Raw genomic sequence first — 24,674 nt, forward strand, 5'->3', positions numbered from 1 at the left:
AAATTGAATTTTTTATGCCTTTCATTTAAAAGGTATCTGCAGATAACATGTCTCTACCTCAGTTACTCTTTGACTTCTTACTTGCAGCAAGGCCTAAAATCTTGATAAAAACTGAATAGTTAGATGGACCTGAAAAAATTAATGTAATAATACTAAACTATTTTCACCATGTTATCCAGTACTTGTCATTTGAAACCCCGTCTCTGATACTTATATCTTCAGACCTTGGATCGTAGGTAAAGATAGTAATAATACCTACTCTACCATCCCTATATAGTCTGATAATTAATAGACTAGTTTTAAGGATTATTGTATGTGACTGAAACTCTATCAGAAATAACTCTTATTTCATCATTGTTGGTGCTATCATCCCTAAAGTCATATTGTCATACCTTAACATTTTGTAGAAATGACTCTTAGTTCTCTCTCTTAAGCCATACCTTCAGAATGCAAGTTCCAACAATTTCCTAAGAAGCTGGAAAAGTTTTGTGTTTGAGTACAGTGATGGACTGTATGTGAGTCATCCGAGGAACAGCTGGATCAGATTGGGAGAAGCTTATCCCCAGATTAGGATATCATTATTATCACACAGCAGCTTTCAAAAGCCATCTAGTGACTTGAGGAGTTATAACGAGCTGCGATCAAGAGAATATCTACATGTACAAAATAATAGCCCCTTGAAATAGTGGGGGGAAAAAAAGGGTCAGATCTGCGCTGAAATCTTTCCATACTTTAGCATTCTGTGTGTTCCTATGACCAAAAGAAAATGATCACTGGAAACTAGTATAGGAGTGATGAATCTTTCTGACCTTAGCTAGGTTGGTTCTAAAATAATAGAAACATAGTTCATCTATAATCTGGAAGGGAAACCTTTCTAACTTGGTCAAAACTGCTGAAGCTTATCTGCTATTTGCATAGCCATGGAAAATATGGCTTCACTTTCCAGGTAGCTGGGAGTATATTCCAGTAGAATTTTTAGTGCCCTTTGAGCAGAAATGATTTCAAACTTAAATGTAGTGCCAATGTGGTGATCGTCCCAAACTGATCCCTCTCTCAGTCAGGCAGTTTGTTTGTGGTTATCTACACAAACAGAAATGAGTTTGAGAATTTTCCACATTAAGTCCCCATAATTTCCATTGGCAGGGTAGTAGGAAGAAGTGACTGCATTTATTTTTTTTAAGAAAAGGAAGTCAGAATAGTGTGGTATTCCCTAAAATCCCTGTTTGTTAGAAAAAAAAATGAGTGTTATTGAAATCTAATTAGCTGTATTTTTTAACAGAATTAAAAATGAAAATTAAATTAAATTTTAATTTTTAATTGTTCGGCTGTTAGTTTTCTGTTATAATTTGAAGGTAACCAAAACTTGGCATTCCAAAGGGGTACAAAGGGGTGTCTGTATGTCTGTGTGTGTGTCTGTGTGTGTTGTGCATGTGTGTGTCTGTGTGTGTGAGTATGTCTGCGTGTTTGTGTGTATGTGTCTCTGTGTGTGTTATGTATGTGTGTCTGTGTGTGAGTGTGTGTGTCTGTGTCTGTGTGTGTATGTGTCTGTGTGTGTGCCTGTGTGTGTTGTGTATGTGTGTCTGTGTGTGAGTGTCTGTGTGTTTGTGTGTGTCTGCGTGTCTGTGTGTGTGTGATCTCCATCACAATAAAAATAGTTTCATACTTTTCCAAATAAAACAGCCTCCTCAAAATTGTTCAGGTATTTACGAAGTACTTTATTGTCTTGAATCTTCACCAAATTTAACACATTTTAACCCAGCAAAAGCCTTGAAAGACAATATCCACCATTTATCTGTCTCTAATTGCTCAGTCCCATTCTAGCAGTTCGTAGCTTTTGTCCTTTTCCTTTTCAATGGAAATACATATGGCACTTGAGTGCAGCAAGACTTCATGGGAGATCATTTCAAGTCAGCAAATCAACTTTTGCAAATCAACCACTGCAAGTGAGCTTCATCAATGTCGAAAAGGTTTATTACAGCCAGGCAGAAAGAAAAAAAACCTTCTCAACAACAAAATGATGCATGTGGGTGAATTTTAGTGAGAAAACGAAGTGCCTGATTGGTTTGTGCCTTCTCCTCCCTTTCCTGTTTCTAGAGCCGGATTCGAAGGATGTGGAATGACACAGTTCGAAAGCAGTCTGAGTCTTCCTTTATTACCGGAGATATAAACAGTTCAGCGTCACTCAACAGAGGTAATTATAAACTATTTTTCATATTTATGATTTCTTTGATGACTTTAAGGAGTCTTCAGTTTATTGCTTTATTTTCAGCTTCTGCTGGACCTCACTCATTCCCTATGATAGGAATATTACAACAAAGTATAAAACCTGGCTGAGTGTAGCAGGGTGTTCCATTATTCATAAAGCTGGATTTTTTTAAAACTTGAATTTTCAGAATATCTGTTCTGAAAAGAAGTTAGGAAATGAGGAACTTCTTTCCAGATAGGCAGCTGCTACTGCCATAAACTGGTGAGCTGTCAGGCCTCATTGCAAGCAATGAAAATGGGCAATTATGTGGCTATAGAGTCTGTTAAGCATCATAGAGTTGCACATTGTCCCGGGTATAAAACAATTTCATACTCTTTCAGGTAGTAAAAAAAAAAAAAATACTGCATAATCCGTATCTACAGTCAACAGGAGGAAAGCGTATCTGATCTTAATCTTTAGAATGCATGACCAACTAAGAGGGATTCATAAGGATAAGGGGAAAATCTGTATGTGCGCCTTGATCTTGAGTACTTCTGGGTAAATTGTTCCACAGGCTCTACTTTATTTTTTTCTGACTAGTTCAGATTGTCTCACTGTACTTTTAGCAAATCTCTAATTGATTTGTTTTCTAGATTGAATTTGAGTTTAATGAAAACATTTAGAGCATTATCATATCCATTGGAAAGTAGTAGTTTAGGAACCTCTGATATTCCAGATTCATTCTCCTAAGATATTTTGGCTCAGTTTTTGCAAGGACCAGGTTGCTTTTTTGTTTTGTTTTGTTTTAAATAGCATCCATTTTTTCCTGCCTGAGATAGTTCATACCTTCTTAGGCAGCTTGGTAGCCCTATGTTCCTTAGAGCTTAACACATTGCTGCCAAACTTAGTGTGAAAACTCAATCAGCTTAGACTACTTCAGCTCAGAACTTCCAAGCTCAAGCAACCTACCAATCTCCTTAGCCTCCTCAGGAGCGGGGATTATAGGCACATGTCACTTTTTCTAGCCAGGGTGAGTTCTGCAATTGGCATTAGTTATTTTTTCCTTGACTTAGCTCAAACTACAAACTGCAGCTTATTTTGTCTTAAGTTATTGTCATATCAGTTTCATTTAGCATATTACTTATAGAATTATCACATAAGTAATATGTGCTTATGAATGGCACACTCATCATTTTAGGGGAGGGAGTGTTTAAATGGATGGGAATCTACCCTTTATTTGTTGCAATAGAGGGAACCATAATTTTTTAAATTGTATGTATTCGTTAGGACAAAAATGTAAGATTTAAGTACTTAGAGTAAATTAATACTTTTTGGTTCATGTAAAAAGACTCTTGTTAAACATATTGCTCAAGAATCCAGTCCATTATTTCCTATACGAAAAAGATAATGATTTTGTATTTGTTTATTTGATGAGGGGCAAAGATTACTTCTTTTAAATATATAGAATCCACTTATCTAAGCAACTGTTACAAAGCTGTCCTCATCTAATACCACCTTAACTCCAACTGGTGAAAAATGGGCCTGTGTGTAAGAGAACAGATGACTTCCTATATGGCGGACGATGAGTTGATCATGAGTCTATCTGTGAGCACAAGAATCATTCCTTTAAATGGACAGAATTTCTCATCTATAAAATGATGTAGTTGGACTAGATGATCTCTAAGGGCCCATGTAGCCATAAAATTATATGATTTCATCATCTTTCTATTTTCCTTAACCTAATCTTATTCACTGGAGAATTTATAGTGTTTTCTTTTTAAGAAAGCCATTTCTTAAAGAAAGCCATTTCTTTCTGGAAAAGAAAACACTATAAATTCTCCAACAAATGAGATTTTAAGATTTTATTTAAACAACCATAAACAACAAGATTTTAGGATTTTTTTAAATGACCTTTAAACATTTAGATGTCTCTTTTTGTAAGAACGGAAAATAGAGTACAAGGACTTTATTTGCCTTATTATTTAATCCTTTATGTAGTATCTGTTATGATTTATTGGGTTTTTTCTAATAAATTGTGTCCAAACTTAGTGAAATACATAATCACAAAATTTGACAGTTGGAAATAACTTTATTGTCCATCTACACCAACCCATATAGGAAAGGAATTCCGAGTATAACCTATGCAAGAAATGGTAATCTGCCCTCTTCTGGAAAAGCTCTATGAAGGAAGAACCCACCATGTCTTAGAGCATCTTTGGAACTTCATTAAGCCAAGCCTAAATTTGCCTTTGTAATTGCCACCCATGACTCCTGGATCTTCCCTCTGGAGTTATACAAAACAAATTCAATCCCTCCTCATATCAACCTTTCCAAATTTGAAGGCAGCCATATTGTCTGCCTGAGTCTTCTCTAGGCTAGACTTGTCCAATTCTTTAAATTCACCTTCGTACAACATGGTCTCAAGGTCCTTTGCCATCTTATTTGTTCTCCTATGGAGACTCTATAGCTTTGTTGTTCAGTTCTCTAGTCCTGTCAGATTCAACATGATCCCATGGACTTAGTCCATGTGATTTTCTTGGCAAATTATTGAAATGGTTCAACATTTCCTTCTCCACTATATAATCATTTTATAGATGGGAAGCTGAGATAAATAAAGGTTAAGTGACTTGCCCTGGGTCACATAGCTAGAAAGTATCTGAGGTCATATCTCAGATCTTCCTGACTCCAGTCATGGTGCTCTATCAACTGAACCACCTAGCTGCCCCTATTACAGATTATCATTGTACTTCTTAACATTTGGTACCTCAGACCAAACACAGTACTTCAGATGATGTCTGGCAAGTGTCAAGTACATTGAGACTCTCACCTCCATAGTCTTGGAAACTCTGTCGCTCTAAATATAGTTCAAGGTCACACTAACTTGCTTCTACACTGTAATGCTGGCTCATATTATGCTTGTAATCCCCTAAAACTCCTAGATATTTTTTTTTCAGAACTGATATCTAATCAAGACTTTCTTATCTTGTACTTTTGATACTGATTTTTTTTTAACCAAGTATAAGACTTTACATCTCTTTCTCATATTTCATCTTGATAGAGTCAGTCCAATGTTCTAGTCTGTCAAGAGCTTTTTGGATCCAGTGAATTAGCCCTCCCAACTACATGTCAGCCCTAGAATTGATGAGTATAACATCTCTTCCTTTATGCAAGTCACTGATGACAACCTTGATAAACATCACAGATTCATTCCACTGGAAAATTCATTCTGATCTATTAATTTTCAAGAACCTAACTTATTTAAATGTCACTTATTATTCTCCAAATATAACTCATATACTCTCTTTTTCATTAGTTGGATGATGATAAGTCATATTAATATTGATTTCTTGGACCAGTAAAATTGTAACCATTTATATTATTGTTTGTTTCCAGCAATTAACAAAATCAATGCTTATATATTTCAGTGGGTTTGTGGTACCATAGACAAAAATGTATCCTCTAGTGGTCTAAACTTTACTATATATTCCTTGACCATGCATAGTAGTGAATCCAGTTCACTAGTTATCCATCATTTTTGCCATATGACTGAGCATAATTCACCTTTTCTTCATATTTCTCTTTGATGACATCTTTTATATAGCTCCTGAGCAAAAACTTATTGATATGTTGTGGATGACTCATGCCCACTATGTATTTCCCAATGCCCTTTGGAAAAACAAATGTAGTTAACAAAATGTACTTTTTGCCTAGATTACATTGTGTAGTCAAAGGTCAGGCTTTTGAGTTAACTTGCCTATATGTAGATCTGGAATATAGCTCTACAAAAAGTCTCATTCCAACATTTCATTTTACATGCCATCTATTCCCCAGAAACAAAAACATATTCTTGCTGCCTTCAAGATCCATTAAGAATAAAATTTTCTTTCTACAGATGAATACTACAGTAAATTTTTCTCCCTTTCTCTCTTTCTAAAGTGTTTTTTTTTACTGTTACTTCACCTTCTGTCATAGTAAATGGCATATTCTTGGGATCAAGCATCTACTCTAGCCTTTTTTCATGTCAGTCTTCAAATTATATCAATGTTTTCAAATACTTTTCTAGAGGTCATATTATCCATTTTAAGACTTTCTTCTTAATCTAGCATTTTAGATATATGCAGAATTTATTATAAAACATACAACGTGTCAAACCCAGTATCAGATAGTTGTCATATACTATTCTTATGTTTCAGGCATATTCTACATTCTACCAAAAGACTGAGTGCATCTTTCTCTTTCTCCAAGTATTATAACGCTTTTTAGAATTCAGGTAGCTTTTCCTTCTAAATTTAATTTATAATTTGGAGATAGAATAGCAACAATAGTGAGTCAAATTTTTACTTCAGAAAATATTTTTCTCACACTACCTTGTGAGTTAGATAAAGCAAGTAGTAATTGTTTCATGGATGAGAAAATATGTTTAGTAGTCATGCTTTTCATCATTGAAGTCTCATTCTAGGAGCTGATTAATTAACAGCATATTCCCCCAAAAGCATTTGAAGTCCCTCAATCTCATTTGGGAAGCCCATCTTCTATGAAGGCCATGCATATTCCATGACAGTAGCAAATAACATAAACCTTCCTACTTAGAAAGTCTTACTTGATGGCAATAGTGAAGTGTGTAATTTAAAAGTTACCTCTGTGGTTTGCAGTGGCTAAAGGAGATTTGATCTTGATCAATGTCGCATCAATGATCTTGACACGTATGTAATACTTCTTTTTGAAGAAGAATGCTATTGGCTGAGTTTTACTCAACTTATCTGAAAGTTTTTGGGAGAGATAGGAGGTAATCAACTAGCAATAGTGAGTGTGGGATCTTATATTTTCCATATATTTCAGTTCACATTGTGCCTAGAAAGACATGGTTGTAGTGAATCTTTTGCCGATGCTTGACTATTCCCTTCTCATAGTTTCATCAAAGATACATGTTTACGTACATGTATAGATCATTCTCATCAAGATTGTATACAGATGATAAAAATAAGCATATCAGTTAGTCATTATTGATGTTGCCTTGGTCAACTTCTTTGGGTAATAACACCAACTGATGTTTTCCTTTTAAAAAAATCTTACCTTCCCTGAGATATGTTATAAAAATGATCCCTCAATACTTTCAAAATTATGCTACCTTTGACACAGTTTTTCTCACTGTGTACTTAGTCTGGTGTACCTATTCTTCCTGGCATTTTATCTTCTTATTTGTCATTTCTAATTCGTTGTATGATACATCAAGAACTGTGATATTAGGGTCTAAATACAATGGATCATCTATCAATAAAATTGAAAATAGATTAGTATAGAATCACTGACAAGTATGTTTCATTTTCCATTTATTTGTTGACTTGCTAACAGTTTCATCTATCAGTTGCCCTTGAGAAAGTGCAGCTCATTTGAGTCTCACAATAAGATTTTGGCAGACTTTTTCTGCTTTTAGTGCTTTTGGGGGCTATTGTATGAGGCAACAATAAGCCACAGGCATCTAGTAGACACAGTAGATAAAGTGCTGGGTCCGGAGTCAGGAAGACTCATCTTCCTGAGTTCAAATCTCGCCTCAGACACTTACTGTTTGACCCTGGAAAAGTCACTTAACCTTGTTTGCCTTAGTTGCTCATCTGTAGCTGGAGGAGGAAATGGTAAATACTCCAATATCTTTGCCCAGAAAACCTCAGATGAGGTCACAAAGAGGCAAACAAAAAAATGCTTTAACTAAAAAACATTTAGTCCTTTGCTTGACTCCTACAGAGCACATTTTGTTGTTGTTAAATGAGCCTGAATTCTAAAATAGTGCTTCCTTTGGCTGCCATGTGTTTGCTTGGCAAGGAGAGCCACTGTTTGCTTATTTGCTAACTTAGCTATTTTTTTTTTTTGGACTTGACCCTTTCAATAAAGGTCTTGCAGGTAATTGTGGTAATCAAAGTTAATATCTTCTCCTATTTTTCCATTTCCCATTTTTATGCATTGGATACTCTTTTAAATAGATGAGATTAAACTCTTGAAGTCTGCCAATTCTCATATTTATTCTTCTGATCTGACATTAATATTGATCTTTGGCTCAAGTCAATAGTCTCATTACAACAAACAATTGAGTTTAATAATATTTCCCTATCAATAACCAATTGGTTTTTATCAAAACATAGTTTAATTTTTGTGGTATTTTTTGGTACTCATCACTTTCAGAATCTTCCCCCTCTCTTCTGGAAGAAAAAAGAATGTGATCTATGTATGTGTGTCTGTGTGGATAAAAGTGTTGACATTAACCAGTTTTGAAACTTTGACCTCTTTCATTTATCATATCTGAGTCATATTTTTCAGTTTCTGCTGTCTTTCCCTCTGTGTATCTTCACGCTGAAGTAAACAAGTATCAAAGTATGTTGACTTAGATAATAGTATATTATCTGTCAAGTTCTCCATGGAATGTGTTTGCCTCCTCATACTTTATTACAAATACTTGCCCATATGCTACAGTTATCTTCATGGTCTTCTTCTGGCTTCATTTATAGTAAGAACATTAATGTTGATGTGATTCATTTTTTCCAATTATGTTTCAACTGATCAGTTATTGAACAAAGGACTCATTTAGAGTACCTATATTTAATAGTGATAGTCTAAAAACAATTATTCTTTGCAGCATCTTGCCTTTTTTCTGCTGCCTTACCAATCTGACTGACAAAATCAAAGGTTGCCTCATTCAGCTTATGACTCTTTCAGATGTTTGCTTTGCTTCATGGGTTCTCATTGCCAAAAAATTGAAAATCTTCTGATAAATTGCCAGGTTACTTCTGGTGATTAATATCTCTATACTTAGCTAGGTTAAACCTCAGACACCTAGTCAGTCTTTTCTGTGACCATGCTCAAAGCCTTTCCAGGTGGGTAGCTCTTCCAGAGATTATGTTCTATGGCAGAATTTGTGTGAACCCAGTGTCTGCCTGTGCCACGATAAGATATGCACCAGGATTTGTTTAAAAATTGAGTGACATGAAGAGAGAGACAAGATATAGACCCTGCCCATAACGAGTTTACACTATCAGCAACAAAAAGTAGATTTCATTTATTTTCCATTCCCAAAACTTTCTGTCTTCTAGTCATTTCACCAATACTCCTTGTATATTCCCATATAAAGGTAATAAAAAACTAGAGGTGGTTAACTGAATGCTAACGTGAGCTGAGTGAATATAAATCTTTATTACTTTAATCTAAGAGGATGATACCTTCTGGGCTAAAGTAGAATAAAAGCCTAATCAAATAGACTTGTCTCCTCTGAATTAAAAATTAAATGCAAAATGGATTCCCCCTTCTGTCTTTTGCTTTCTTGATCTGAAAACACATTTGCTGTGTCAGAATTAAAGGTAATTCATTTACTCTCTCTACTCTAAAAATTAACCTAAACACTGTCTTTCCAATTCTTGCAGTGTCCTCTCTTACCCTTCAGAAATCTTTGGAAACACTAGTTCAATTCAGACAGCACTGCTAAATAACCAGTTATGTAGCCGAGCAGTGATGTGACTCCAATCCATTTTTAAGCTCGTGTCTTGTCAGAGCCGTATTGTCTTTCCCAGGCTGCTAGATCACTGGGGCAAAAGAAACTTCACAATAAATCACCTGCCACCTCATTAATATTCAGGCTCCTAAACACATTTTGTTTTTATGTTTTCATAGAAAATGCAAATGAAAAATGTCAATGGTAGCTGATGGTTATTGATGGCTTATATAAATTAATCCTTCCAGGGTGAAACACTTATTCACTGAACTTCATTACTGTCAGTAAACATAATTTGGTGTAAAAGCATAAAATACCATACTGCCCATAATGGTTGCCCCTCTACATGATTATAGAATTGTCATTTGTAGATATTAACCATATCTTAATAAATTTGCATGTTTGTGATATATGCAGAGAAAAATGGTAAATGATGTGCATGTGTGCTTGTGCACATGTAGCAAATCAAAGAGCCTATAAAAATGCTGTTCAGTGTCAACAACGAGCTGTACGACCATATTAACTCAAGTATGTTAAGCATTCCATGATGCATACAAAAACTGGTTACCTTTATTAATGCTGTTAGGTTTTATATCAAGTATTTATTATCACTTCCTTTTCCTGATGTATAAATGTGGTAACAATTTCCAATCTTTGACTAATGCATTCAAAATTTTAAAATATTGTCCTTAAGCATTATTATTCCATATTCCTTAATAATGAAGCAAGAAAATTAAATGCTGGTTTAAATGGTGAGACAAGTAAGAAAGCTGAAACAAGGACTATTATCTCTATTCAAACCCTAATCAAACTAAGTCATTTTCAGAAAGAGTTCTCAATTCAAACTGGAGAGGAGGAGAGAGAGATAGACAAGCAAATGAAAAGAAAGAGTGGAAGGGAGAAAGAGAAAGGGAAGATCTTCACCTATGATTTTCAGTCTGTAAGAATCAAAAAGTTCTACTGTTTATAGTACAGTGGATCCTGGAAATAGAGTTGTTGGGTTGTTTGTTTTCTCAATATGCTGTTAACATGTTCTTTCTGGACAAATGTGAGTAGGAAGAACATTCGTGGAAGGAGAAGAGGGCAGGGTAAGAATGAGGAATGAATAATTGTCCCATTTGACCAGGATAGAGAAAAGGTAAAAGGGAACAATATTTTTTGAGTCTTGAAATAATTTAGAACCAGATTGTGAAGCACTTTGAATACCAAGATGGGCAATTTATACTTTCATTGGTAGTCACTTTCAAGCTACCAAAGAATTTTTACTAGAGAAGTAAGCACTGGAAGATTCTTTGTTGTAATATGAGGGATTGATTAAAGAGGAAGGCATTGCAATAGTTGAGATGAGAAAAAAGAAAAATTTGACTGAAAATGATTGCAGTATGTGTTGAGAGGAGTGGGTGCAAAATATATTGTCAAGATAGAAATAAAATTTTCCAACTGATTTGATGCGTCAGATGAGAAAGAGAGAAGAGTCGAGAAAAGTCTCTGAACTTTCTAGTTTAGGTGCCTTCAACAGAAAGAATAATGTAGAGGGATGGAAACCATTTTGTTGGGAGAAAATAATGATCACCATATTAGTTTAAATAGGAATTTTGCCCACTATTATAATTAGATACAGAAACATATCTGAGACACAAAATATATAACCTGTGGGTATATAACGACTTATCCTAAAGTATAGAGACAGCTGAGACAGTTAATTTTGAAACATAATTTCTTCTTTGGAGAGGTGAGAAAGGTCATGGGAAATCAGAGAAAATATTTAGTCAGCTGTCTTTTTGGTCACATGACTCAGAAATCCCAAATCAATCTAAAGATAGTTATATGGTCTGATATGTGCCAAGATAGATCAAGGGAGATAAAACAAAGAAAGATAAGAAGGGAGAGACTCACCAGAAATGAATGGGACAACAGTTGGGATAAATTTTCATATAACAATAAGACAATTTAAAGAATAAACTGTGACACCAAAGTCAGAGGTAATGATTGCTCTAAGTTTGCTTATCTAAAGCCTAACTTGGAGTTTTCTCTGTATCCTGGCTTAATCCATTTGTATATCTAGGCAGGCTCAACTTATGTATGTATATGTATACATACATACAAACATATATACACATATATATGTGCATATACACACACCTTTATATGTATATTCTATTGTCAGAGTCATATCTATTACTGATTATGTTAAAACATATGATTAATCTAAAATCAAGATAAATCTTTTTCAGACACAAAAGTTTGAATTAGACTATCAGAACTGTGTGATGTTCACAGAACTTTCAGTGAAGAAACTAAAAGTTCTTTAAGCATATTCCTTCTGTAATGAGGAAAATGTTCTTTTTAAAAATGATGATTAGAGGTTCCACTTTCTGTGGCAGTTGCTTTAAACAGTAACCATTAAAGTATTGACTTGTGAACACTGATGATAGATCACTCTAAAATTATCCCCAATAATTCTAACAGATGATACTCAGGATAAATGTTCTTGTCCTTTAAATGTCTTTGGTTTCTCAGAGGAACTGTGGCTTCCTAATAGTTTAGTTTCATGCTGGGAATTAGGTTTATTTCCACTCCATTTTAGTAGAACCTATGCTCCAAAGTCACTAGTTCAATTCAACCCAACAAACCATTTTAAATACCTACTAATACAAGAGAACTGAAGGAGAAAAAGAAGTCCCTCTCCCCAAGAATATTACACTCTCATACATATACACAGAGAAGAGGAAATATCCTACAATGTAGACTTAGATTTAGGAATATAGGTTCAAATTTTACCTCCCAAGTCAAAGTCCTTCTCTAAGTCTCAGTTTCTTCATCTGCAAAATGGACACAACATCTGGAGAACTTACTTGACAGGATATAGAAAGACTAAAGTGAGATAACATATGTGAAACACTTTTAAGCCTTAAAGTGCTATCATACAAATATTTTGTGTCATATTACAAGTCAGTTAATATTGTAAATTAAGATAAAGTAATTTCTAGAGGGAGAGAAAACTTACTGAGGAGATTTGCAAAGGTGCCTCCATGAAAATTCAACACAATGTTAAATTCTCCATTTTTTATGACATTCTAATCCAATAGTTCTTAGCCTGGGCTCTGCAATTAAAAAAAAATATTTTATTAACAATATTTCAGTATAATTGGTTTTCTTTATAATTCTATATATTTTATGCATTTAAAACATTTTTCAGAAGAATTCCAGGGTTTTCATCAGACTGCCAAAGAGGTCCATGACACAATGAAGTTTAAGAACCTCTGATAAACAAACCTAATTTTTTTTCCAGATTTTTGTTCTGTCGCCATGATTACTTCTTATGTATTTCCTTTGCAGATCTTCTTCTCTTCTAAAAACACTGTCCGTTTTCTTCTCTTGCTTCTTTGTACTCTTGTCAATCTCAGCCACCATATTGACTTACATTATCATCTCTCTGAACCTATCATTCCCTGAGCTACTCTCACATTCCTTACTGTCTCTAAGTATGACTAACACCTAACACTCAACATATCCCGAATTAAGCTCATTGTCTTCCTCCAAAACTTTGCCTTTCCTCTTAACTTCTATAATTCTGTTGATGCTCTCATCATGCTCTCAATTGCCTTAACTTGAAACATTGTCCAATGAGTAACTGCTCTCAATAAATAACTCCTATCTTTTCTTTTTTTTCCACTTCCAAGGCACCATTTCCAATAACTTGAATTATGGTAATAGGCCCTAAGTGGTTTCCTTGCCCCCAGTCTTCCTTCCTAATATATCCATTATACAATGACCAGAGTAATTTTATTAATGCATAGGTCTGACCATGTCACTCCTTTGCCCCAAAACATCAATACTTCTTCTTTGTCTTCCAAACAAAACCAATTTCTGTAACCTGAACCTAACTGACTTTTTGAGCTTTATTTCATGATATATCCCACCTCACCATGTGTTCTACAATTCCTGTCAAACTAGAACTGAGTACCCAATCTTTATCCTTATCCTTTTACCAGGTCTCTTCTACCTTTGCAAACACTACCAGATATACTTGGTATAACTCTTCTCACGTCCATCTTTTTAAATCCTTCCTTTCTTTCAAGGTCTAGATCAAGAGTCACCTACTACATGTTTTGTTTTGTTTTTCCCCCAATCCCTCCCTCATTCCCAATCCTAGAAGTGATGCTTCTCTCTCCAAATCTCTTATGCCACCTTGCCTGGATGACTCCTATGTATTTATGATCATCTGAGATAAGTGTTTGTTTTTCCACTACTAGGTAGTGGACAAGTGCATCTCATTTTATTTTTATATATCTAGCATTCTTAACAAATACTTACTGAATTTAACTGATTGAGACCAAAATCAGTATTGTCACAGACTGCAATGCTAATTCCAGCTAACTCTTGAAAGTGTATTCCCTTGTCCCAAGAAGGTACAGATAGATCACCGTAAATCCATCACCACTACGAAAAGGTATACTACATGCATTCATGAAGAGTCATTGTATGATGATGACATGTAGCAAAATGTATACTATGTCAGGCCTGGAGTCAGGAAGACTCATGGTACTGTGTTGAAATTTGACCTCAGATACTTATTTTCTTGGATGTCCCTGGGCAAGTCACTTAACCCTGTTTGCCTCAGTTTCCTCATCTGTAAAATGAGCTGAAGAAGGAAGTGGCAAGCCAGTCTGGTATCTTTGCTGAGAAAACCCCAAATGAGGTCACAAAGAGTCAAACAGGACTGAAAATCAACTGAACAATAATTGTTAACTGTCTTGTGTAACCCTGAGCAAGTCACTGAAACTCTAAGTGTTCCAGGTAACTAAGATTAGAAATTGCAGAAAAAGTACCACCCTACATTGGTTCAGGGAATTTCCTCACCCAGGAGTTCCCCATGACAGTGAAATCATGGGTCCAGCCCCTGTCTGTAATGGGCAGGATTATTGCAGCTCAGTAATAGAATCTTGTTGATTTAAAAGCGCTTAGTTAGATAACTAGAGATGTTACCTTGCCATTTTTGATTACACAGCTACTGAAATCATTTTTTGGCTGTTAACAAATGGGTCCACTTTGGCACTTCATAGTCACAGTGTGTGAGTAAATAGAATGAAAAAATTCTGAGTGCCCTTTTTTCAGACATTTTGAGTCCTTCTGAGATATGTAGCAAAGGAAAGGAATCAGATTCCGTCTAGTCTCCTGTTTACAAGATAGCCCTTTCTGTTTTTGATATCTGCTTTCATGTCATCTGATTCTCCTTGAAAGCTCAATTTAAACTCTTATCTTTAGAATCTCCCTTATATGAGTATATGCACACGTAGGGATTGTGTACTGGCATGTTTTGAAAATAAGAAAGGCAAATAATTCAAGCAACATAGCTGGTACCTGTGGGGTCAGTTCTCCCACAGTAAACCTACCTCCCTCTGTTTTCTTCCATTTCCTCCCATTACCTGGCACTTTACATAAGTACCGATATCCAGGAGCCATACATGTATCTTCCAATCAGTCAGTCTCAGTAATGTCTGGTGAAGCTTCTAGGCTTGAATTCTATGAAGTTGTTTTTCTCACATAAATTGTCATTACTCCCTCCTCTTTTCCAAGAATAGATTTTTCATTCCTTTATTCCAATCTTTTTTCCCTTATCTATCTCTTTCCCTGGAACCTGTATGGAGACTAACTATACTTTAGATGCCATGACATTCCACTGCTCCTATGCTGAGTAGCACTTTTGTAGAGCTCCTTACAATTACAATTCAGTGGTATGTCTATGATTCCTTCCTACTGTAATCTCAGCCATTCTCTCTATGTTAGTTTTCTGTTCAATTCAACAAGTAGCTATGATGGGGATGGAGCTGTTTGTTAGACACTGGGGATGCAGAGACAAGAAGGACCAGAACTCAAAAATTGAAATTTTACTGAGAAAATGCAGTATATACACAGATAAGTAAACATAACATACAAGAGAAGAAAAAGAAGTACCCATAACTAGGAAAATTCAGGAAGGTTTTGAGTTAGAAGCTAGAATTTAGCCTTGACAGAAGCTAGCAATTCTAAGAAGCAGAGATGAGGAAAGGGGAGAGAAGGATGCCTAGCACTAGAATTCCAGCCTCCTCAAAGCAAGGACCAGGACATTTTTCATTGTTGTAGTCCCCTAAACTAGCTCAGTCATGAGGTTGTTTTAATGGGCTTTCATATCCTTAGCAGCAGTTGTTCCTGAGGCTGAGATCATGTTTTTCATCCTAGGGAGCCATAGGGAAGGTAGATAGCTAGGCCAGGATGGATAGGGATGGTGGAGTCTTACGGATAAACTCTTGTTCTGAATCCTTGGGAGAGAGCCTCTCTCTGACCAGGCTTTTTGCTTTGTTTAAGCAAAAAACTAATATGCAGTAGAGCACTGGACTTGGGGTCAGGAAAACCTGAGTTCCAATCCTGCCTCAAACTCTTACTATGTGACCCAGGACAAGCCATTTAACCTCTCTCAGCCCTAGTATCCTCATCTATAAAATAGATTTATTATTTATTTATTATAACTAATAAACTTCACAGTGTTGTTATGAGGATTAAATAAGATGTGATACGTAAAGAACTTAGAGACCTTTAAAAGCATTATATAAACACTATTACTGTTACCATTTCCACCACTGTTAATGGAACTTGAGCTCAGAAATATCAGGAACTGGTAGTAAGAGTTATCTTGCTAAGACACTGGAGTACAGAACCGGGAACCCAGAGATCACATGGAAGCCAAGAACGCCAGAAAAAGGTGGAAAGGTGGGAGTCCAAGATTTAGGTGCTATGTCTAGCACTAACTCTGGCTCTTAATTCCTTTATCTTAAAAAAGAAAATAAAAGCATTTAACTAGATGAAGGATCAGCATTCTTTTAAGGGAGAAAAACTATTTTTGATCATTTTCCTTGAATATAATTTTAAATAATGATAAAATTAGTAAATATTTAAGTATTTCTTTTTTTTTTCATGGGCTTTATGATTTCACTGGAATGCGGAATGCCTGGTGAGGAAATTCTTCCAGGTTGCAGATTGTTGACTTAGGTTCTGCTACTGATTTTTCAAGAGTTAGCTCTGAGGTTGTGACCTTCACAGGGTTACAGTCAACTGATGTCAGGGACAGGAATTACGTTCAGATCTGCCTTACTCTACAGCCTCTTGAAGTATTCGTTCAACTGACAATTTCATGTACTTTTTTGTGATTTTCATTGTTTGAAGTGTAAAAGAAAAAGCATGTCATTAGAAAACAATTTACTCTGCACAATCAAAACACCAAATACTAATTTCTTTCTAGAAGGCCATTGTTGGATGCACACATGTAGTACAGGAACCAGAATAAAGGTCCTAATGGAATCTTCTCTCATGAGCACTAATTGTCCCCTTGAAAGGCCAAGAAAACCGGATTTTAATGGGGTAGCAGACAGGAAACAATGCAAGAAGTGAGAATATTTATAGTTTTAACAAAAACTGAGAATGGGGGTATATGGGTGAGAGAAGTATTGCTATGGTGGAAGTGGTTCATCCAGGGCACTCCCATGGGGATTCTATGCTGGAGATGGGTGGGGAGAGGGAACATATAAGAATTCTAAGTCAGTCCCTTAGACCTTGCAGTACTTAATGGCTTTTGCCAACTAATGTGAAAAATAAACACAAGAAGTAAAGCCTCATTTATTTTCATTAAAAGACCTATAAATATGAATGGCTCCCCTTCCCCCTTCTCCCATACAGACCTTTGGACTAGTTGATCTGAAGATCTCTTCCAGGTTTAAAAACCTTTAAAAATACTGTAACTCTTCTTATAGTTTACTCAAGGACAGAAAACTATCTTATTTGTTCTCCTTGCAAGTTTATACACTAGTTAGTAATTGAAAATCACCATTATTGTGGGACTAAAATATTTTTAAAAAGGCATAGAAACAGCAAAGCAAACACACATTTTTACTTACAAGTGATCACAACTTTTGTTAAAGAATATAAAAGAAAAGTCTATTAGAAGAACAACAATAGGAAAGTGCTTAAAGGAAGTATTGTATATATGGAGAACTAGAAGTCATGGGGAAAGACGCATTTGCACAAAATTATTTGACTAGCAGTACATGAATGCCATCTGCCCACAATATCAAACATGCTGAAATTTGAAATATATAGGCTTTTAATTGTCGAATGGTATTTGCATGATTTTCTTAGTTTTATATTTCCCTTTCTAGATTATAAATCCTTCTACTATATCTTACTGTATTATTTAATTTTTGTGTATTTCTTACCCTTGACATAGCATAGTAATAGTAGAAGGAATGAGTAGATATTATTTTTTAATGGTTTGGTTAAGCCACTAATGCTTTGAAGAGGAATCAATTTCCTTCACCACTTATGAAAAAGTAAATGAAAATATTCTTTTATGATGTCTACTGAGTAGATCAGGGAGGTGGTCCAAATAACTTTGTTAGCCTATGGTCAGAAAGAAGGGGTTGTTCAAATTGTGTTTTCAAGTGATAAAATATAGTTTCAACTGACATGCAACTCTCATCTTATCGTTGCTTTCTTTTACAGTTTTTAAAAATGTGACTCTTTTCCTTAGATATGTAACTCAATTAAATTTATCATACTCTACTGTCACTGAATGATGCCTTCATTGACAGATTACCAACGTATATAAAAATCCAGTAAAATTTCATCAGAGGAAAAATGTCATCATTTTTGTTGCAAACAGATAGGTATAGTTACATACATACACATGTGTGTACATATGTGTGTATAGGTATATGTATGTATGTACACACAAATATATACACATACATATACACACAAATGTATACACACACATACACGTACATACACATTCCATTCAGTAGTCACTCATTCATTCACTTAGAATCTATTTATGGCAAAACTTTTAAGTGTAATTATAGTTTAAAAATATAAGAAAAAGAAAAAGTGACATTGTGAGGTTCTGCATGAATTTTTTTTCAGCTAAAATATGATCTTGAGAATTTGAACTTACCAGGTTATGTCAGAAAAAATTTCCTTACCTGCCAACTCCTCTACTTGAACCTATAATCTGAAAAATCAAGCTATGTTTATTTTTTTCCTCCAGAAATAAAAATCCTGCTGTGGAATGTAGCTGACAGTTTTGTTGAGGATGCATGTATTTCGAATAGAAACCTAATTGCTCTTTTGTTAGCTTTACTGCAGGGCCAACACTTGTTTCTACCAGCAGAAGAAGCAGGTATTATTGGGGTACACAAAGGAAGCAGTTCAACTGATGAAAGGATAGCTATTTTTTACAGAGCCAATTTTCAGACCACAATTTGAGCTTATTATTTCTGCTAATTATGGGTTAAGAGTTTTTTTTCTTTCTCCTTATTATCATTATTAGTTAGTATTCAGGTATTATTTTATATTTCCCAAGTGTTGTTTATTTATTTCTCTATGTTTTTATGTCAATCATCTCTCTAAATGTTAATAAAAATCCTTACTTAGCCAGGCCTTATTGATTGTTCTAATGAGAAGTAAATTTAAAAAAAAAAACAAAAACCTTCAAGGTTTGTCCCATTAATAATTTTGACTCTTTACCAGATGATAACCTAATATTTAGCACTCCCAATAATGGAAGAAAATATTTTTTCCTTTTTTTACTTTAATAATGACAAAAATTCCCTATCATTTTATCCTTTTTTAAGCAGTCATTTAACAAATGGTGGTGATGGCCAATATCTTTTGGTATGTTCCTAATGTGTTTAATATGGAAAGCACAGTAGGTGGAGTTTTCAAACATGCTAACCATATTAATTTAAGTCAGTTGACACTCTGGAAGCACTGATATATTTTGAAGTCTTCTGTACTTTCACAGTCACTAGAAAGGGAAGTTTATAAATCAGGCATTCAGTTCAAGGAAAAGGAAGAGACAGGCTAGATGACATTCTGGCAGATAGGATCAGAACTCAAAGTGATCAGAGTAAATTGGAGAAACAATCAAAAGTCAATTAAATTATGTTCTGTGAGAAGAAGTAAAGTACAAGATACCTGGGCAAAAAAACAACTTTACAAATAAAAGGTGGGAAAAGAGATGATGCTTAAGTTACGTAAAAACAATCTAAAGGTCAATTAAAAGCAAAGTCCACCAATGAGACAAAGTAAAATAAAACAATCTCAGAAATAGAATGCATCAATCGGAATATAGGAACCATTAAATAAAATTTCCATGGGTTGATAGTCTTTGTCTAGGGTAATAAATGTGTAGTCAGTGATGTACATTAATTGACCTTTTCAACATTCATTCAAGTCCTAAGAATCCAATGACTGACGAAAAGAAGTAGATTTACCTTAAGATGCCCTGTCTAAATAGCAATAGACAGTCAATTAAGACTTAACTTCTACTCCTTGGCCTTACTCTCAAGTCCCCCCTGCCCCATTATCATTGCAAGCCACCAGAACTCATTCACAATTTTAGAAATCAAACACTTCTTTTCTACCACTAAACTCTGCATGTCCTGTTCTGTTCTTGTGCTCAAATCCTCATTTGAATCATAATCTCATGGACCAAAGCTTTACATTTATCTTAAAAAATGACATTAAAATTAAAGATGGAAAACAGGAAATAATAGTAGCAAGTCTTAAGTTGAGATTCCAGAAAAATGTTCTTAATACTAAAAGATAAAGGGAAGGGAAAGGGTACTTGGCTTAACATTTTTAGTGACCTCCTTCTTTCTTTCATGTAGCTTCCTATACAAACAAATAGATTTTTGATTGACCACTTCAAGATGAAGGAGGCAGTTTGGTTTGGGGGGGGAAAGAGGTCTGATGTTGGAATCGGAGGTCATGTGTTCGAAATCAGATCTTGCCACTCTAGGACGTTTAGAAGATATTTTTCCTTCTGTGGGCTTCAGAATCCTCAAGTGTAATATGATTTCCAAGCTTTCTTCAAGATTTAAATCTGTGATCCATAACAGCAGCAAATGACCAGCATCTGATTCTATGATATCCTGGGATTTGATAGGAGTCTTTGAATAACTGCTACAAAGAATATAATTCTGCAACAGATTTTTTTTTTTGTTCAACCCTCAAAATTGCCATCTAAAAGCATCCCTATATACTGCAGTGCTTTTGTATCATTTTTATTGGTTATTCTTAACTGCTCAGTAGCAGGACCATGAGGACAGAGAAAATCATATTTGGCACTCATTCCCATTAGGCCAATGGTATGACTTAAAAAATGTTATAAAATATTCTTTTTTAAATGAGAAAATAAAAGAGAATGTGGGAGTTGAAGAGGCATGTAAAAACAATAGGCATGAAAAGATGTAAAAAGAATTCACTATATTAACATATTTTTAAAAGCGTCATCAGAATTGCACTCATGGATTTCATCTTTCCTTTTTTGTGATTAAACCTTTTCTTTTCTTACATCCTAGGCCTTTAATAAATTGAGTGATAAACACAGGAGCCGAAATATTGAGCCATCTGCTTCTTGGTTATGCTTGATTCTTCCCAGCTCAGTGTTCATGCTACAGTTCGTTACAGGAGACAAAATTGTTTCCTTATTCTAAACCACAGATCATCTTCTTTTACATCAGTACAGAAAAAATATAAGGCAAGGGAATATTTTATCTTTCAAGCCTTATATATCTATATATCTATATCTCAAGGAAGAGTAGTGGCATGCAATGTGAATAAGCCCTATTGCCTATTTTCCAAATAGTTCAGTTGGCATAATGTGTAGTAATATTATGTAGTAATGTGTAGTAATATTATTCTCCTTTAAAGAAGAAAGAGGCCAGTGGAGACAAGTAGGTGCTAAGATGTAAAATCCAGCTTTCAAAAACACAACCTCGTAGGAGGCTTATATGATCATCATATGAACAAAATATTAGGGAGGGTTCTGATGACATTACAGAGTAGGTAGAATTGATTTTCTATTTGTTTTGTTTTCCTGAACTCATTATTAGTTGTTTACACTGATCAATTATTTATAGGGATGACTTATACATGTAGATTGTAATTATTCTTGTGAGGGGACACACTATCACAACAGTTGAAACCAAAGGCTTAGATGGTGAAGAAGTAGCTTCTGCACTTCTTTTAGTCAGCAAACCATGGAGTATCTACTCTTGTCTATAACACTTAAACCAGGTGTAGCCCACTAATTATACAATTTTAAATTGTAATGAGATATTCTGTCCTTTAAATGAAAGGTTTTGTAGTATATATGCATTCTTTTAGAGTCTTTTAGAGCTTTTTAGGTGAAAATGTTGACATTCCATTGAAACAGGAAAATAACAGACCATTTTTATGACCCATGAGTGAAAAATTTAGTTGGGTATCTTATGCGGAGCTAGAGGGACAAAGTGCATAGAGCTGACCTTGGAGCCAGGAAGCCCTGGAATAAGTTTTATGCACAATGCATTGTCTTAGTAACCCTGGGCAAGTCACTCAACCTCAAGATCAGAGGTATTGAACACATAGCCAGCATTCCTGAGTGCCAAACCCCAATCAGATTAAAATGTAATTGAGAAATATTTTATAAAATAAATAAAGGTACAACAAACAAAGATAACATTATATTTAAAAACTAAGTCTGTAGGCAGCCAACAGGCATTAGTGGCCACACTTTCTGCGTTTGATACTATTCCTCTAGGCAAGTCTAAAGCTTTATAAATTAAACAGAAAGTATCAAGCTACACAGATAAGAGTTCTCCATAGCAATGAAACAACAGGTCTGCCATCTATCCCTATCTCCTTTGTACCTTTAAAACAATGCAATCTGTAACATTCTTTTCAAATCATATATACATACTTTATAAATCCACCAAATTACATTTTAAGTATTCCAGAATTATTCACTTAATTCTCTCACTATCCATGTTCTTTCTCTCCAAAAATTAAAAAAAAGCAAACAAACCTGGCAATAATTTTAGTCATGTAGAACTCTACTCTGGAAAAGTAAATTTATAGCCATTTGCTTCTCTTTTTTCCTGCTTTCTGCTAGGGATAAAAATCTGCCAACTTTTTTTATCTAATACGGGTCATACTTTCTCTAATTAAGATGTGATTTTGGTAGCATTTCTTTGGCCCTCATAAAGCATTTTTATTACCATCTTTTTCCTTACTTTCATTCCTCATTATTTAAAATAAACAGATTCTTCTATTCACAAATTACCTCCATATCACTATCAAAATAGGTTTGACAAAGATTTTTGATTATTTTCTCCTTTGAACTTTCTGTCTCCTGCAAATTAACTTTTGTGAAATGGGAAATATTGAAGTCTGATCTGGCAACATGTTTGAAACCAAGGTGTATTTGCTTGAGAGGATCTAAGACTGGGTTTTTACTTTTGGGCTATCCTGATATGATATTAAATAACTAAATGGAAAGGGAAAATATCAATCAAGTCTGTTGTTTGATATTATAAAGCAAAAACAGAACAAAACAAACATGCCAGAAAAAACCTTGATCTTTGGACAGAAATCAGCCTTTCTTTAGAAATAGCAGCAACAGTAACAACAGAAAAGCAAAGCAGAACTAGATTGCTTAAGTAGTCCAGCCTTTGAGAAGTAACTCATGCTATGGGTCCTTGGGAAGATGCTAATACCAACCTTAGAAACCATGGCATTGAGCTCAAAGAAGGTGCCAGTCAAGATAACAAAAAGAGAACAATAGGGCCAGTTTTTTAAAAAATTCTCTTAAAAAATTTTGATTTGACTATTTTTTTTAAATTGAAAGGCAGCATGGTACAATGGAAAAGTATCCTCTGTGTTTATTCCACTCATATTTACATTTTGAATTTGTCCCCTACATTAGAATGTAAGCTCGTTGAAAGTAGGAGTTATTTCAGACTTTGCATTTGCATCCCTAGCACCCAGCACAAGGCCCATATAAGGCATTTATTAAATCCTCGTTGATTGATGGATTGATTGATTTGGACTTAGAGGACCCGGATTCATATATTGTCTTTGCCATTTACCACTTATGTAACCTTGGGCAAGTCAGCTAAGATCTCTGAGACCCATTTTCCTCAACTATAAAATGATGGGGTCACCAAGGTATCCTCTGAGTTCCCTTCCAGCTCTCAATTTGTGATACTTTGAGCAATAACTGGACAAATTGTTTATGCAAAAAAAAAATCAGTTAATTTTCTAATTGAGTACTGATTTTACTTTATTTTTAGAATTCTTATTTTTAAATAAATTTACTGAAAGAAGAGGACACATATAGTGCTTAATAAATGTGGGTATATTGATAAAAGCCCCAAACCTATAGACCCAATGTACCTGTTAGAGAGTTTTCGTATATGGGGCATCATTATGAGGCAAACCAGCTCTGGAGATATTTCTTTTCATGAAACTTCCAAAAAAAGGTTCAGATCTCTTCTCCTGTCAATAACAAGGGCTCGCTAAATATGAACCCAGGCATAAATGTATAATAAACAAAGTTTTGTTTTCTGATATTCACTTTCACTAGAAAAAAACCAAACTGTCTTCCACAATGGAGTAACGTACTGTTTTATGTTAGTCTTTTTCTTTCTGAATATTTTTTCCTTTGTTTTGGCTGTTGGATTTTGTTTCATTTACTCTTAACAAGCATGGGAGCATAACCTTGCTTATACCTTCAGAAAGCAAGCACCATCAATGTGGCTTTATTGGCATTTTGAACCATTTCTGTTCTTTCACACTTGGAAAGTCTGTGCTTTGTTGAAAATGTCTGTGCTCTAGTGCCATGTATTTTCAAGTCTAATAAGCTGGCTGCCTGTAATCAAAACTATTTCAACTGTTGTCATTCTGAATGTTTTTCTTTCTTTCTTTTTTTTAATCATATTTGCCTGATTGACCTTTTTTTTTCCCTGTCTTTCTATTGGGCTGCTCCAGGAGCCATGGCTAATCATCTTATAACCAATGCTCTGCTTCGTCCTCATGGCACTAACAATCCCTATAATACATTGCTTGGGGAACCGGCCGTCTGTAACAACCCTTCTGTGAGCATGTACAACACACAAGGTGTGCTCCAGTTTATCTTCATTTTTTGAGTGAGAG

General features: G+C 34.9%; 1 protein-coding gene across 8 annotated transcripts in view; it reads left to right on the plus strand.

The window, feature by feature from the left end:
* The window catches only part of ADGRL3 (adhesion G protein-coupled receptor L3), a 941,368-nt gene that overhangs the window by 906,282 nt on the left and 10,412 nt on the right, over positions 1-24,674 (plus strand). For 7 of the 8 annotated variants that reach the window (XM_072620870.1, XM_072620866.1, XM_072620868.1 and 4 more), the window contains one exon: positions 2,095-2,191. In XM_072620870.1, coding sequence (XP_072476971.1) covers positions 2,095-2,191 — 97 coding nt within the window. Of the gene's footprint in view, positions 1-2,094; positions 2,192-24,509; positions 24,639-24,674 lie in introns of all 8 variants that reach the window. The other variant, XM_072620873.1, reaches the window with a different exon arrangement.

This window comes from Notamacropus eugenii, chromosome 6, assembly GCF_028372415.1.
Source record: "Notamacropus eugenii isolate mMacEug1 chromosome 6, mMacEug1.pri_v2, whole genome shotgun sequence".
NCBI lineage: Eukaryota > Metazoa > Chordata > Mammalia > Diprotodontia > Macropodidae > Notamacropus > Notamacropus eugenii.